Here is a 15,637-nt window from a genome sequence, read left to right as displayed (position 1 = left end):
GTGTGACTTATCCCGTAATCGAAATTTAGCTGATTTGTTCTAGTAATCATGTGAATAACTTCACACTTTTCTTTATTCAGGGTCAATTGCCACTTTTCGCACCATACAAATATTTTATCTAAATAATTTTGCAAGTTATTTTGATCATCTGATGACTTTACAAGACGGTAAATGACAGCATCATCGGGAAACAATCTAAGACGTCTACTCGGATTGTCTCCTATGTCGTTAATAGAGATCAGGAACAGTAGATCGCCTGTAACACTTCCCTTGGGGAACGCCGGATATCACTTCTGTTTTACTCGATGACTTTCCACCTATGACTACGAACTGTGACCTTTCTGACAGGAAATCACGAATCCAGTCGCACAACTGGTGCGATATTCCATAGATAGTTGCGTTACAAGACGCTTGTGAGGAACAGTGTCGAAAACCTTCTGGAAATCTAACAATGTGCAATCAATTTGATAGCCCGTGTCGATAGCACCCATCAGTTCGTGATTATAAAGAGCTAGTTGTGTTTCGCAAGAATGGTGTTTTCTGAATCAGTGCCGACTATGTGTCCATAAATCGTTTTCTTCGATGTACTTTATGATGTTCAAATACAGTATACATTCCAAAACGCTACTGCAAATCGACATTACTGATACGGGCCTGTAATCCCCTTTTTGGGTATTTGTGTGACTTGAACAACTTTTCAGTCTTTAGGTACGGACCTTTCTGTGAGCGAGCGGCTGTATATAATTGCTAAATACGGAGCTATTATATGAGCAAACTCTGAGAGGAACCTGACTGGTATACAATCTGGACCGAAGGCCTTTTCTTTATTAAGTGATTTAAGATGCTTTGTTACACCGAGGATATCTACTTCTATGCTTCTCATCTTGGCAGTTGTTCTTGATTGGAATTCGGGAATATTTAGTTCTTCTTCTTCGGTGAAGGAGTTTCGGGAAAGCGTTTTTAATAACTCTGCTTTAGTGGCACTGTTATCAGTGACTTGGCCGTTGTTATCGCGCAGTGAAGGTATTGATTGCGTCTTGCCACTGGTGTGGTTTATGGTTTAAGGTTATAGGTAATTTCCCAGTACATAACATAGACAGCCAATGGCAGGCACCTTTGACTTTCCGTGATCCGCCATCTTGCTCAGAACATATCCGCGTGCCACGGTCGGTTCCAACGTAGCGTCCACGGCTAATCGACTGCTTTCCACGAAGGGGCTGTTCCTCAGCTAAGTAACGTAGGTTGACGTGCTATCACGGTAGTTAAGCTTTTTATGTTTCACTGTGTCTTATTCTGGCATGAATTAGTTTATTTTATGCTTCTGAAGAAGGCTAGATTAGCTGAAACCTGGGTAAAGACCAGTAACATTTCGCAACTGAGGCGGATTTTTGAAATATTAATTTATCGCAGTTGCTGACTGGGCTGAAACATGTTAAAAATTCCTCGGTGTCTGTCACCATCGCAAAGATGTCGTGCAAATGTGTCCGATCCGCCGTGTGCGGCCCGCCCGCAATGCTGAAACGTGCGAACACTCTCATTCGAAGTGATGGACGCGTCACACGCACCTCGCTGCTCAACTGTCCGTTTCTCCTGTTGGTGCTGGCACACTCATCTACCCGTAGGGGTACACAGATGTGTGTGCCCACTGGGATCATCCCCACTTAAGAGAAGACCATAAAGATCAAAGAAGGACCATCTGTGCGGAACTGTTTGCTTGCTACAAGGCTGATAGTAGCATTTCTTATCGAACATCGTCACGGGCGATAAAATGTAGGTTCATCACTTCGCACCGGAAACGGAACTGCAAGCCATGGTGTGGCGTCATATCACATCTCCTCCGTACATAAAGCTTAAAACCGCAGCCACAGACGATAGAATCATGTTTCCAGAATGAGATTTTCACTCTGCAGCGGAGTGTGCGCCGATATAAAATTTCCTGGCAGGTTAAAACTGTGAGTTCGAGTCTCGGTCGGGCACACAGTTTTAAGCTGCCAGGAAGTTTCATATCAGCGCACACTCCGCTGCAGAGTGAAAATCTCATTCTGGAAGTTGCTTCATGCACGACACGGAGTGCTATTTATCTGACTGCTTGAAGAAATTTGCGTACTTGTAATTAAAATTGTTAAAGTAATTAAACTAATATTTTCGAGCTCCGTTTTATTTTGTAAATGGTTAGGAAGGGCTTGGGCTGGTGGCGACCCTGAATTTCTGAATTTTTATCATTATTTGTGTGAGAAAAGCAGCTAGAAATGCAAGTAACGTATATGTCTCGACGAGAAACGTCGTAAAGATAGTAATACGTTACAACGTTTTGCAGAACACACTGACGTGGTGATAGCCTACAAGACCCTCCAGTATCGGCCCATCGCGGTGCGTGCCATGCTTCGGCTGATAACGAGCTGGACGCTGGGACGCTATAGCCTCGGCTACGAGGGGTGCGACGACGGCGTGGCTGCTCTCGCCGGCCTCACAGACGCCACGGCCAACAACCAGCTCTCTACGGACCTCGCGTGCTTCGTCGCTGCCGACTGCATCGACTCCTGCTCTGCGTCGGGGTACGTACGCCACTGAAAGCCCCAACCACCGATCTTACATCTACTACTCTTGTACTCTTCTTACATTTCTTCTTACACTGCCATTCACTTTTCCTATACCTCGAGACAACATTCCATTAGAAATACTGACGGCCTTGGGAGAGCCAGTCATGACAAAACTCTACCATCTGGTGAGCAAGATGTATGAGACAGGCAAAATTCCCTACGACTTCAATAAGAATATAATAATTTCAATCCCAAAGAAAGCAGGTGTTAACAGATGTGAAAATTACCGAACTATCAGTTTAATAAGTCACAACTGCAAAATGCTAACGCGAATTCTTTACAGACGAATGGAAAAACTGGTAGAAGTCGACCTCGGGGAAGATCAGTTCGGATTCCGTAGAAATGTTGGAATACGTGAGGCAATACTGACCTCACGACTTATCTTAGAAGAAAGATTAAGTACAGGTAAACCTACGTTTCTAGCATTTGTAGACTTAAATAAAGCTTTTGACAATGTTGACTAGAATACTCTCATTCGAATTCTAAAGGTGGCAGGGGTAAAATACAGGGAGCGAAAGGCTATTTACAATTTGTACAGAAACCAGATGGCAGTTATCAGAGTCGAGGGACATGAAAGGGAAGCAGTGGTTGAGAAGGGAGTAAGACAGGGTTGTAGCCTCTCCCCGATGTTATTCAATCTGTATATTGAGCAAGCAGTAAAGGAAACAAAAGAAAAGTTCGGAGTAGGCATTAAAATCCATGGCGAAGAAATAAAAACAATGAGGTTCGCCGATGACATTGAAATTCTATCAGAGTCAGCAAAGGACTTGGAAGAGCAGTTGAACGGAATGGACAGTGTCTTGAAAGGAGGATATAAGATGAACATCAACAAAAGCAAAACGAGGATAATGTAATGTAGTCGAATTAAGTCGGGTGATGCTGAGGGAATTAGATTAGGAAATGAGACACTTAAAGTAGTAAAGGAGTTTTGCTATTTGGGGAGCAACATAACTGATACTGGTCGAAGTAGAGAGGATATAAAACGTAGACTGGCAATGGCAAGGTAAGCGTTTCTGAAGAAGAGAAATTTGTTAACATCGAGTATAGATTTAAGTGTCAGGAAGTCGTTTCTGAAAGTATTTGTATGGAGTGTAGCCATGTATGGAAGTGAAACATGGACGATAAATAGTTTGGACAGGAAGCGAATACAAGCTTTCGAAATGTGGTGCTACAGAAGAATGCTGAAGGTTAAATGGGTAGATCACGTTACTAATGAGGAGGTATTGAATACAACAGGGGAGAAGAGGAGTTTGTGGCACAACTTGACAAGAAGAAGGGACCGGTTGGTAGGGCATCTTCTGAGGCATCAAGAGATCACAAATTTAGCATTGGAGGGCAGTGTGGAGGTTAAAAATCGTATAGGGAGACCAAGAGATGAATACATTAAGCAGATTCAGAAGGATGTATGTTGCAGTAGGTACTGGGAGATGAAGCAGCTTGCACAGGATAGAGTAGCATGGAGAGCTGCATCAAACCAGTCTCAGGACTGAAGACCACAACAACAACAACAACAACATACCTCGAGACTAATATCTGACATCAAACAGACACCCTAGTTGAGAGCATGCCAAAATCTTGTAGAACTGTCTCTAGAAAGTCTCTTCGTGTTTGCTGCCGGATCCCAAAATCAACTTGACTCGATATTTCGGCGATCCAACTGGTCGCCATCTTCAGGAGAATGCTGCTTCTGCTGATGAGTCCCGCTGAGAACTGACGCTAGGCGGCAAATCGACGTCCATTATAGACCACCGTTCAGTAGACGGCGCATGCGCCGCCCATCACGGTTGCTGCCCTCCAAGACAGGAAGGTGGCGCCGCCCTTGGTGGAACACTGCTGGCAGCGATATATCGCACTCAGGGCAGCACCGAAGAACGTTCAATTTCGATGCGAGACAATAGGATTCCACGTCTTGCTAAGAGGGAACCGCCGGCCGCGGTGGTCTCGCGGTTCTAGGCGCGCAGTCCGGAACCGTGCGACTGCTACGGTCGCAGGTTCGAATCCTGCCTCGGGCATGGATGTGTGTGATGTCCTTAGGTTAGTTAGGTTTAAGTCGTTCTAAGTTCTAGGGGACTAATGACCACAGCAGTTGAGTCCCATAGTGCTCAGAGCCATTTGAACCATTTTTTTAAGAGGGAACCCATTGTCTCTTTTGATTAAGGGGGGAGGACGTCAAACGGACCGACTTCGAGAAGGAGAGGCAACAAAGGACATTTTAATTTGCACTGTCTATACTTTTACAAATAAATTCATAAAACTATGTCAGCATGACCAGTAAGGATTCAGAATTCACACTCATAGCAGTGAAAGTTCAAAAACAAGAAAAAATAATGTTTTTTAAATATGAAATTTCATACTTTTTTTCACTTACTGTTGGCTGCATTTGTTGCTATAGGTACACTTTTCTTCATAAGTAAGGGAGATTCTTCGATGAATTTTGCACAGCTTGCAAACCGTACTGACAGGTGTATGAATTTATGGAAAAATGAATGGGCTGTTACATTTTAAACTTTGTGTTAAGAGAAAACTCGAATTTTATACTTAATTATCTCAATTTTTACCACAGTTTTTAACATTTGGGATATTCTAGAGTTTCATACACCTGTAAGTATGGTTTGTATTATGTGCAAAATTCATGGAAGAATCTCTCTTATTTACGAAGGAAAGTGTACCTACAGCAACAAATGCAGCCAATACCAAGTGAAAAAATGATGAAATTTCACATGTAAAAAAAATTTGTTTTGTTATGTTTTGGAACTTCCTCTGCTGTGAGTGTGAAACCTGAATCCTTTCTGGTCATGCTAACAAAGTTTTATGAATTTATTTGTAAAAGTATAGACAGTGTATATTAAAATGTCCTGTGGTGCCTCTCCTGCTCCAAGTCGGCCCGTTTGACGTCCTACCCCCCTTAAATTATCCGACAACCTAATTTCAATCGCCTCTTTATAGACACTGTTCCAAAAGCCGGAAATGTTGGCAACTACGACAGTTTCATCAAATTTCACACCGTGTCCCTCATTTAGGCAGTGTTCTGCTACTACCGATTTTACTGCCTCGTATGACGGCGATGTTCCACACACCTGTCATGCACTGTGTCAGTCGAACGGCCAATGTAAGCCTTCCCACATTGACACGGAATTTTGAACACACCAGGTTTCCTAAGCCCCAAATCATCTTTCACATGAAACCTCCCCTTAGAAAAATTTATGAATGATTGTGCTGATAAACCCCTTACGTTATTTGATTTTCAAACAGCTGAGCAGAAGTAAACGTACTCAGACATTTCACTCTTTACTTATTCTGATCAACACTAAAATGACACACAATATTTTTAGCGCAACGCAATCTGACTTTCAATAATACCTACAAAAGAATTGCCCTTACTAACAATAACCTGTACCTTTCATGAATCACTTACCTCACAAAAATCTTCGTTACTCGAACTACTGCAATACAGCGAGTGCCAATACTGCCAGCTAAATAAAAGATTCTAACTACTGAAGTCACTAACTACTCATAGGCATAGTTGGCAAATGAAAGATTTTGATAGAGAACAAACAATGTTGTTGTTGCCACCTTTAGAATTTGAAAGAGAGTATTCCAGTCAACATTGTCAAAAGCTTTCTCTAAGTCTACAAATGCTAGAAACGTAGGTTTGCCTTTCCTTAATCTTTCTTCTAAGATAAGTCGTAAGGTCAGTATTGCCTCACGTGTTCCAGTGCTTCTACGGAATCCAAACTGATCTTCCCTGAGGTCGGCTTCTACTAGTTTTTCCATTCGTCTGTAAAGAATTCGTGTTAGTATTTTGCAGCTGTGGCTTATTAAACTGATTGTTCGGTAATTTTCACATCTGTTAACACCTGCTTTCTTTGGGATTGGAATTATTATATTCTTCTTGAAGTCTGAGGGTATTTCGCCTGTTTCATACATCTTGCTCACCAGATGGTAGAGTTTTGTCAGGACTGGCTCTCCCATGGCCGTCAGTAGTTCCAATGGAATGTTGTCTACTCCGGGGGCCTTGTTTCGACTCAGGTCTTTCAGTGCTCTGTCAAACTCTTCACGCAGTATCGCATCTCCCATTTTATCTTCATCTACATCCTTTTCCATTTCCATAATATTGTCCTCAAATACATCGTCCTTGTATAGACCCTCTATATACTCCTTCCACCTTTCTGCTTTCCCTTCTTTGCTTAGAACTGGGTTTCCATCTGAGCTCTTGATGTTCATACAAGTGGTTCTCTTATCTCCAAAGGTCTCTTTAATTTTCCTGTAGGCAGTATCTATCTTACCCCTAGTGAGATAACCATCTACATCCTTACATTTGTCCTCTAGCCATCCCTGCTTAGCCATTTTGCACTTCCTGTCGATCTCATTTTTGAGACGTTTGTATTCCTTTTTGCCTGCTTCACTTACTGCATTTTTATATTTTCTCCTTTCATCAATTAAATTCAATATTTCTTCTGTTACCCAAGGATTTCTACCAGCCCTCGTCTTTTTACCTACTTGATCCTCTGCTGCCTTCACTACTGCGTCTCTCAAAGCTACCCATTCTTTTTCTACTGTATTTCTTTCCCCCATTCCTGTCAATTGTTCCCTAATGCTCTCCCTGAAACTCTGTACAACCTCTGGTTCTTTTAATTTATCCAGGTCCCATCTCCTTAAATTGCCACCTTTTTGCAGTTTCTTCAGTTTTAATCTACAGGTCATAACCAATTGATTGTGGTCAGAGTCCACATCTGCCCCTGGAAATGTCTTACAATTTAAAACCTGGTTCCTAAATCTCTGTCTTACCATTATATAATCTATATGATACCTTCTAGTATCTCCAGGGTTCTTCCATGTAAACAACCTTCTTTCGTGATTCTTAAACCAAGTGTTAGCTACGATTATGTTGTGCTCTGTGCAAAATTCTACCAAGCGGCTTCCTCTTTCATTTCTTAGCCCCAATCCATATTCACCTACATGTATTTACCTTGTATTCACCTTAATAGTGTCATAATATATACTGTATATATATATCAGTTCATGACATCCAGTCTTACAAATTTACTGTCTCTGATGGACACACGCCCAGATCGTCTGCTCTCAAAATACCAGCCACAGACTGCACACAGCACAGCCAGTGATTTTCATACAGAGCGCTACGTGGCGTTACCAATATGAAAACCTAAACAGCCTACTGACACCTAAACAGCCTACTTACACACAGAGCCGAGTAGTGCCCTAATCTTAGAAGCTGGACGGAACACACACTAATGTGTGTGCTTAAATGAGGGACACAGTATGAAATTTGATGAAACTGTCGTAGTTGTCAACATTTCCAGTTTTTGGAACAGTGTCTATAAAGAGGCGATTAAAAATAAGGTTGGCGGATAATTTAATCCACAGTGACAATGGGTTGCCTCTTAGCAAGACGTGGAATCCTGTATTGTCTCGCATCGAAATTGAACCTTCTTCGGTGCAGCCCTGTGTGCGATATATCGCTGCCAGTAGTGTTCCACTAAGGGAGGCGCCACCTCCCTTTATTGGAGGGTAACAACCGTGATGGGCGGCGCATGCGCCGTCTACTGAACGGTGGCCTATACAGGACGTCGATTTGCAGCCTAGCGTCAGTTCTCAGCGGGACTCATCAGCAGAAGCAGCATTCTCCTGAAGATGGCGAACAGTTGGATGGCCGAAATATCGAGTCAAGTTGGTTTTAGGATCCGGCAGCAAACCCGAAGAGACTTTCAAGACTTATTACGCCGGGAAGGCCTACATAATCAGAACTGACTCTAGCCTTGATGGTGTCATCAATTCGCGCGAGGAAGAGCACCCAACAGGTTTCAGATACGCTACAGCCAGCTGAGGCCGTTCCCTGATGTTTTGAACCCTTAGAGGGACCGAACTACAGGGGCGTTGAGTGGTATGTTTCAGTCGCTTTTCCAATTACTCCCAGAGATCGTCGATGGCATTAGATCAGGTGATACTGTATGCCACTCGAGGTGACATAGTGTACCTGAGTGTTTGTCAGACCAGCAACGTAGTCCGCTTTTCTCATCTTGCAAGACGGGACGCCATATCTCCCACGGGAAAGTGCTTGAAAAGCAATGATTGTGACCTGGTAGTCGAGGGAGGGCAGGATTCGGTTACGATTGTGGACGGGGACATAATCAGTCATTATTGGTTGCCCTTTACAGTTTCACACAATCTGTTTTAAATCAGCAATTCCCGGGTCAACAATAAATAAAAAAAAATACCACACGCTATTAATGAAGAAATAAGCAACAGTGTAAATAATAGTGTTTTCAGTGAGTTACAATGTAGCAAATCACCATTAAATACAGATACAACCGATAATGTTTTAAAAGCAAGCCACTGTGATCTGGACAGAAGGCCTTACTCACCAGGAATGGCAATAAATTAAGAATTGTTTAAAACTCGCTGCAACTTGCAAATTACAGGTATTGAAATATTAAAGACAAGTCGCCACAAAAACAGCAGACGGCATCAGACGCCAAGAATGGCAGTAAATAAGTTTTTAAAGGCTTACTGCGTAAATACAAATATCAAATTAGAATTTTAAGGCAACCGACCGTAATCACGGCTGAAGGTCTTACACGCCAAGAATGACAATAAATTAAGAATTGTTTAAGAACTCGCTGCAATTTACAACTTACAGGTATTTAAATATTAAGGTAAGTCGCCACGAACACAGCAAAAGGCATCAGACGCCAGGAATGGCAGTAATTAAGGTTTTAAGACTTACTGCTAAAATACAAATACCAAATTAGAATTTTAAAGCAAATCACCACAATCACGGCTGAATGCCTTACACGCTAGGAACGGCAATAATACAAAAAACTGAAACCTGCTGTAAAACAGCAAATAGCAAAAGTTAATTAAAAAAAACAAGCAACTGATCCAGACGGTGCTCCAGGAATCAACCTCTGAGGAGGTCCGGCAAGAAACACTTTCGCGAGCGATAAGATAGCCAGACAAGAGTTGCATGCACTTCACAAGATGGTAACTCAGACTAGTGGCAGTCTAGCGAATGACTAATGATAATCTTGCTGAAGCTACCTGACGTCCGATAAATCAAATGCAACGATGGAACAATACGCAAAAGCCGGAACCGGCGGTGTGCACTACGACGAGAATAGTGGGTTTGGAGCACCCAGAACGAGAAAGGAATCACTACCACCAGTGTAGAAGAATCACCAACCGGCCTACAATCAAGAAAGCTGTCATAGCTACACGCCTTACCGGACAGCAGCTGCAAGGCGAGGAAATGTACGCTGCCGTTACGTACACTAACCCCCGCTGGGCAGGTAACTGGGGCGTTAGAGGCCACCACACAAGAAAAATTGCCGTTGGTTGAACTTAACAAATTGTAAGAGGTTGAACGCAGTAAATAGTAATAAGAAGTCGAGGAAAGCTAATCAGATCCGCCTTCCCAAAGCACCCCACTCGCTGCTCTTCGTCTCGCCGACGCTAAGAGCAGCAACACGAATCCAAGTCACTGGAGGATCGCGAGATGTCACAGTGGTGGAGGTTTCTCTACTTGGAATGAAATGCACTCATCTTAAAGCTTGCTGGATCCGGTTTACGACGAAGTCGTGCACTCTGGTGACCACAACCCTTCCATACGGCAGTCTACATCTACATCTACATCTACATTTATACTCCGCAAGCCACCCAACGGTGTGTGGCGGAGAGCACTTCACGTGCCGCTGTCATTACCTCCCTTTCCTGTTCCAGTCGCGTATGGTTCGCGGGAAGAACGACTGCCGGAAAGCCTCCGTGCGCGCTCGAATCTCTGTAATTTTACATTCGTGATCTCCTCGGGAGGTATAAGTAGGGGGAAGCAATATATTCGATACCTCATCCAGAAACGCACCCTCTCGAAACCTGGACCGCGATGCAGAGCGCCTCTCTTGCAGAGTCTGCCACTTGAGTTTGCTAAACATCTCCGTAACGCTATCACGCTCACCAAATAACCCTGTGACGAAACGCGCCGCTCTTCTTTGGATCTTGTCTATCTCCTCTGTCAACCCGACCTGGTACGGATCTCACACTGATGAGCAATACTCAAGTACAGGTCGAACGAGTGTTTTGTAAGCCACCTCCTTTGTTGATGGACTACATTTTCTAAGGACTCTCCCAATGAATCTAAACCTGGCACCCGCCTTACCAAGTATTAATTTTATATGATCATTCCACTTCAAATCGTTCCGCACGCATACTCCCAGATATTTTAGAGAAGTAACTGCTACCAGTGTTTGTTCCGCTATCATATAATAAAGGATCCTTCTTTCTATGTATTCGCAATACATTACATTTGTCTATGGTAAGGGTCAGTTGCCACTCCCTGCACCAAGTGCCTATCCGCTGCAGATCTTCCTGCATTTCGCTGCAATTTTCTAATGCTGCAACTTGTCTGTATACTACAGCATCATCCGCGAAAAGCCGCATGGAACTTCCGACACTATCTACTAGGTCATTTATATATATTGTGAAATGTCCATGCGTGCCGCCAGCGGCCACAGCGTGTTCTGGCACTGCACGGACCTGGCTCCTCCTGAGTACCAGACTCGCCCACTCACACGACCCGGGAAAACAACGACGTCGCCCCAAAGATAGAGCTCAATAATAAAACGGAGGTAATCAAGAACAGGTGTTTATTCGGACCACAGTAGAGAAATTTAATAACAAAGGAAAAATTCTCTTCAACAAAAAACTATTACAACTTCTGATACAGGCCTGGAACATTGCATAAACGTAGAGAGACATGAAGACTGTGCCACTGATAGTCGCTAAAGACAGAGCTGAGCGTTCGGCGTTGTTGGCCGACAGGTACGTCTCGCGGTGTCGATGGAAAGTCGTTGGTCCCACTGTGACGGCTTCCGACCGGGCTCTGACTGATGGGCTGCTAAGAACCGGCGCAGTAACTGGCCCAGAGCTCCGGTGCAGCTGACTGCCGACTTGTTGGCTTGCGCCGGGCTGTATACCCGGGACACGGAAGATCCAGTTCCGCACACGTGACATGGCCGAGGAAATAGGTCCCTGGCTCGGAGGACCTCTGGCGACGATTTTCTTGCCGCCTGTCGTCCTTGTTCGACGCTGGCCGGGGAGGCTACGCCTTGCACGTATGCAACCCCGTAATGCTTCAGTGTCTAAGGGGTTGTCGGTCTCTTTAGGCGAACGTAGGGTACATGGCAGCATATTCGTCATTAACATGTAGGAGGTAGAACGCCTTCCGTAGAATGTGTAAGTAGCGTGAAGCGCACTTTGAATGTATCCCGATGGCTGAAAGAGCCACGCGCACTTTTAATAAGAAAATGCTATCAGACATTGAAATCGGCGTAAAAGATTTGGTCGCCACCAACGCTAGCCACACAACAAATAAGAGGTTGCGCTGAGTTGAATAATTATTTAATTTATTCATAAGAAAACTCACAAAAGTACCTTCATTGTAAAGTAAGTGATAAAAATGTAATGTAATTATTAATATGATCCACGCATTGTACTAGTCAATCAAATATTGAATAAAGTAAAGAGTGCGTGAATACTGTGCATAAGGCAGCTTGCAGCAACATTGCTGAAAACAAGATCTATTCCAGAGCATTTGTTTTAAATAAGAATAGGTCACTAATTATTGGACCTGTGCACATGGCAACACTATGAATGGACTAACAAGGAAAACAACACGGTAAATGGCGTAGTTAACTGAGACGTAGCATCGGTACACTGGATAAGATTGGAGGCAAAATTATTTATTCCTTAAAACATTGATGTAATGCATCTATAGACTGCTGTTGCCTGGTAACTAAGTACAACTGCTTGTGAAACGCCATACGTTTCACAACAGACTCGTGTGCCCACGTGGTTCGTGGAGACACAATTTCTACGTACAGTCGCCATATTTTAGTAACATCAAACCACGCAGTCGCGAACGATCAACATCTTACACAGGACACATTTGAACAGACAAAGGAAAATGGCAGAGGGCCAACAAACTCTAATAGTAACCCATGTGGATGGTTTCCACTGCGCATAAAGTAATGAGACAAAGAAAATTCACAAAGAAGCAAAAATTGCCGAGATTCGGAAAAGATTAGAATGCGTACACATGCAGTTCCAGACACACAACCAAGAGCTCTTCAACGTATGCAACATCTTTGTACTACGTTCTTCGTACAATCAACGTCAAGTCTGCGTTAGGAATCAAACTGAAAGTCTGCAAAAGCCTTGCATTCCTTGCTGCGACCCAGCAAATAAATCTTTATAAGATGAAATGCGAGACCAAATTCTAAAAGCTCTCCTCTTGCTATGAGACAACGAACCACGCGGTTAAGTCAACTCACCCTTCTTCGAAGAGACTTCGGCTGCAAACCCTCGGCGAGCTGGAAACAGACTGATCGTCTCACACACTCCAACGTCTTACACGCGACCCCGTGGCCAGGAAAACCCAAAGATGAGGCTTCCGCCACCAACCTAACACCGGTAATTTTACCACACAAGGGGTGGGGGGGGGGTGGGGGGGGGAGGAGGGCGGCAAACCTCTTTGCCTGCCTGAAAACTACAGGGGTTGGCCACTTTGTACGACTACCGCTGATTCTCTGCAGCAGACTAAACTACCGTATAGCAAGATGAAACACTCCCACGTTCATTCACTCGCGCGCATGCCATAGAGGTCTGTATCAGTGGAAAGCAAATAAAATGATAATGGAAGGGGACCACAGGACCCTTTCACAAGCTTTCCTCCTCACTCCGAATTCCCGGTCCGTTTGATGTGGAGGTGTTATTCTAATAAAGTTCCAGAGCCTCTGTAATGCTGTTTGAGTTTGGAGGGGAATACCAAGTGGGCTGAGGCGTAACTGGGAATTTTGAATAATGAAGGAAGCGTACTAGGATAGTCTGAGCAGTTTTCCAAATCCATAGTGTCATAGTGGCGCAGTGGTTGCAGGAGATCTGGGGTTCGAATTCCGGCCTGGGAACAAATTTTCATTCTCGCTTCAAATATACACTACTGGCCATTAAAATTGCTATACCACAAAGATGACGTGCTACAGACACAAGATTTAACCGACAGAAAGAAGATGCTGTGATATGCAAATGATTAGCTTTTCAGAGCATTCACACAAGGTTGGCGCCGGTGGCGACACCTACAAAGTGCTGACATGAGGAAAGTTTCCAACAGATTTCTCATACACAAACAGCAGTTGACCGGCATTGCCTCGTGAAACGTTGTTCTGATGCCTCGTGTAAGGAGGAGAAATGCGTACCATCACGATTCCGACTTTGATAAAGGTCGGATTGTAGCCTATCGCGATTATGGTTTATCGTATCGCAACATTGCTGCTCGCGTTGGTCGAGATCAAATTTCTGTTAGCAAAATATGGAATCGGTTGGTTCAGGAGGGTAATACGGAACGACGTGCTAGATCCCAACGGCCTCGTATCACTAGCAGTCGAAATGGCAAGCATCTTATCCGCATGGCTGTGACGGATGGTGTAGCCACGTCTCGATCCCTGAGTCAACTGATGGGGACGTTTGAAAGACAGCAACCATCTGCACGAACAGTTCGACGACGTTTGCAGCAGCATGGACTGTCAGCTCGGAGACCATGGCTGCGGTTACCCTTGACTCTGCATAGAGACAGGAGCGCCTGCGATGGTGTACTCGACGACGAACCTGGATGCACGAATGGCAAAAAATCATTTTTTCGGATGAACCCAGGTTCTGTTTACAGCATCATGATGGTCGCATCCGTGTTTTGCGACATCGTGGTGAACGCACAATGGAAGCGTGTATTCGTCATCGCCATACTGGCGTATCACCCGGCGTAATGGTATGGGGTGTCATTGGTTACACGTCTCGGTCACCTCTTGTTCGCATTGACGGCACTTTGAACAGTGGACGTTACATTTCAGATGTTACGACCCGTGGCTCTACCCTTCATTCGATCCCTGCGAAACCCTACATTTCAGCAGGACAATGCACGACCGCATGTTGTAGTTCCTGTACGGGCCTTTCTGGAAACAGAAAACTTTCGACTGCTGCCCTGGCCAGCACATTCTCCAGATCTCTCACCAATTGAAAACGTCTGGTCAGTGGTGGCCGAGCAACTGGTTCGTCACAATACGCCAGTCACTACTCTTGATGAACTGTGGTGCCGTGTTGAAGCTGCGTGGACATCTGTACCTGTACACGCCATCTAAGCTCTGTTTGACCCAATGCCCAGGTGTATGAAGGCCGTTATTATGGCCAGAATAGGTAGTTCTGGGTACCGATTTCTCAGGTTCTATGCACCCAAATTGCGTAAAAATGTAATCACGTGTCAGTTCTGGTATAATATATTTGTCCAATGAATACCCATTATCTTCTTGGTGTAGCAATATTAATGGCCAGTACTGTACATAATATGTTCTTGGGAACTGAAAAAATGTTCGGAACCATATGGTTTCATTTGATTAAAGCATTTACGCTCCAGATCCGGGCAGGATCCCCAGTTCCGCTAGATGCGGAGATGCTCTTCCAACACAGTTGCGGAGCATCTGCAATGCTGTCCTAGTTTTGAGTGAATGCCAAGTGGACTGAGGCATGAATGGGAATTAGGACTGAGGAGGGAGGTGCGCTAAGGTAGTCTGAGCGGTTATCCAAAGTCACTATGCCAGGGTGGCGCAGTGGTCTGCCTAGTCGGCAGGAGACCCCGGTTTGAATTCCAGGCTCAGTACAAGTTTCCATTGGTCGCTTCGGACTGCACGACTATATAAGCATCAAGATCAAAAATGTTTCAATGTACATACCTTTGTTATACCGTAACAGTGTTTCGACCACGCCACATTCAACACTCGAGTAGTAGGGAGTGACGAAGAGAGAAGAACGCTGATTGTTGTGATGGCGTGGATGGTGTTTTTGTGGGTAAACAAACAAGTAAAACAGTTCGGTCACTATGCTCTTCGTATCGTGTGAACTGCAGAAAGACTGTGCTTAATACTGAGTAAACTACGAACTGCTCGGTCTTATTTTAGCGTGACAGAACTAAGGTAGATTCT

The 15,637-nt window shown here is 44.2% G+C and overlaps 1 protein-coding gene across 1 annotated transcript in view; it reads left to right on the top strand.

Annotated features, from left to right (window-relative positions):
- The window catches only part of LOC126210113 (uncharacterized), an 86,184-nt gene that overhangs the window by 4,630 nt on the left and 65,917 nt on the right, over positions 1-15,637 (top strand). The window contains exon 2 of the mRNA XM_049939257.1: positions 2,318-2,555. Within this exon, the coding sequence (XP_049795214.1) occupies positions 2,318-2,555 (238 nt within the window). The remainder of the gene's footprint in view (positions 1-2,317; positions 2,556-15,637) is intronic.

The sequence above is a fragment of the Schistocerca nitens genome, chromosome 10 (genome assembly GCF_023898315.1).
Source record: "Schistocerca nitens isolate TAMUIC-IGC-003100 chromosome 10, iqSchNite1.1, whole genome shotgun sequence".
NCBI lineage: Eukaryota > Metazoa > Arthropoda > Insecta > Orthoptera > Acrididae > Schistocerca > Schistocerca nitens.
This window is presented reverse-complemented; position numbering and strand designations above follow the sequence as displayed.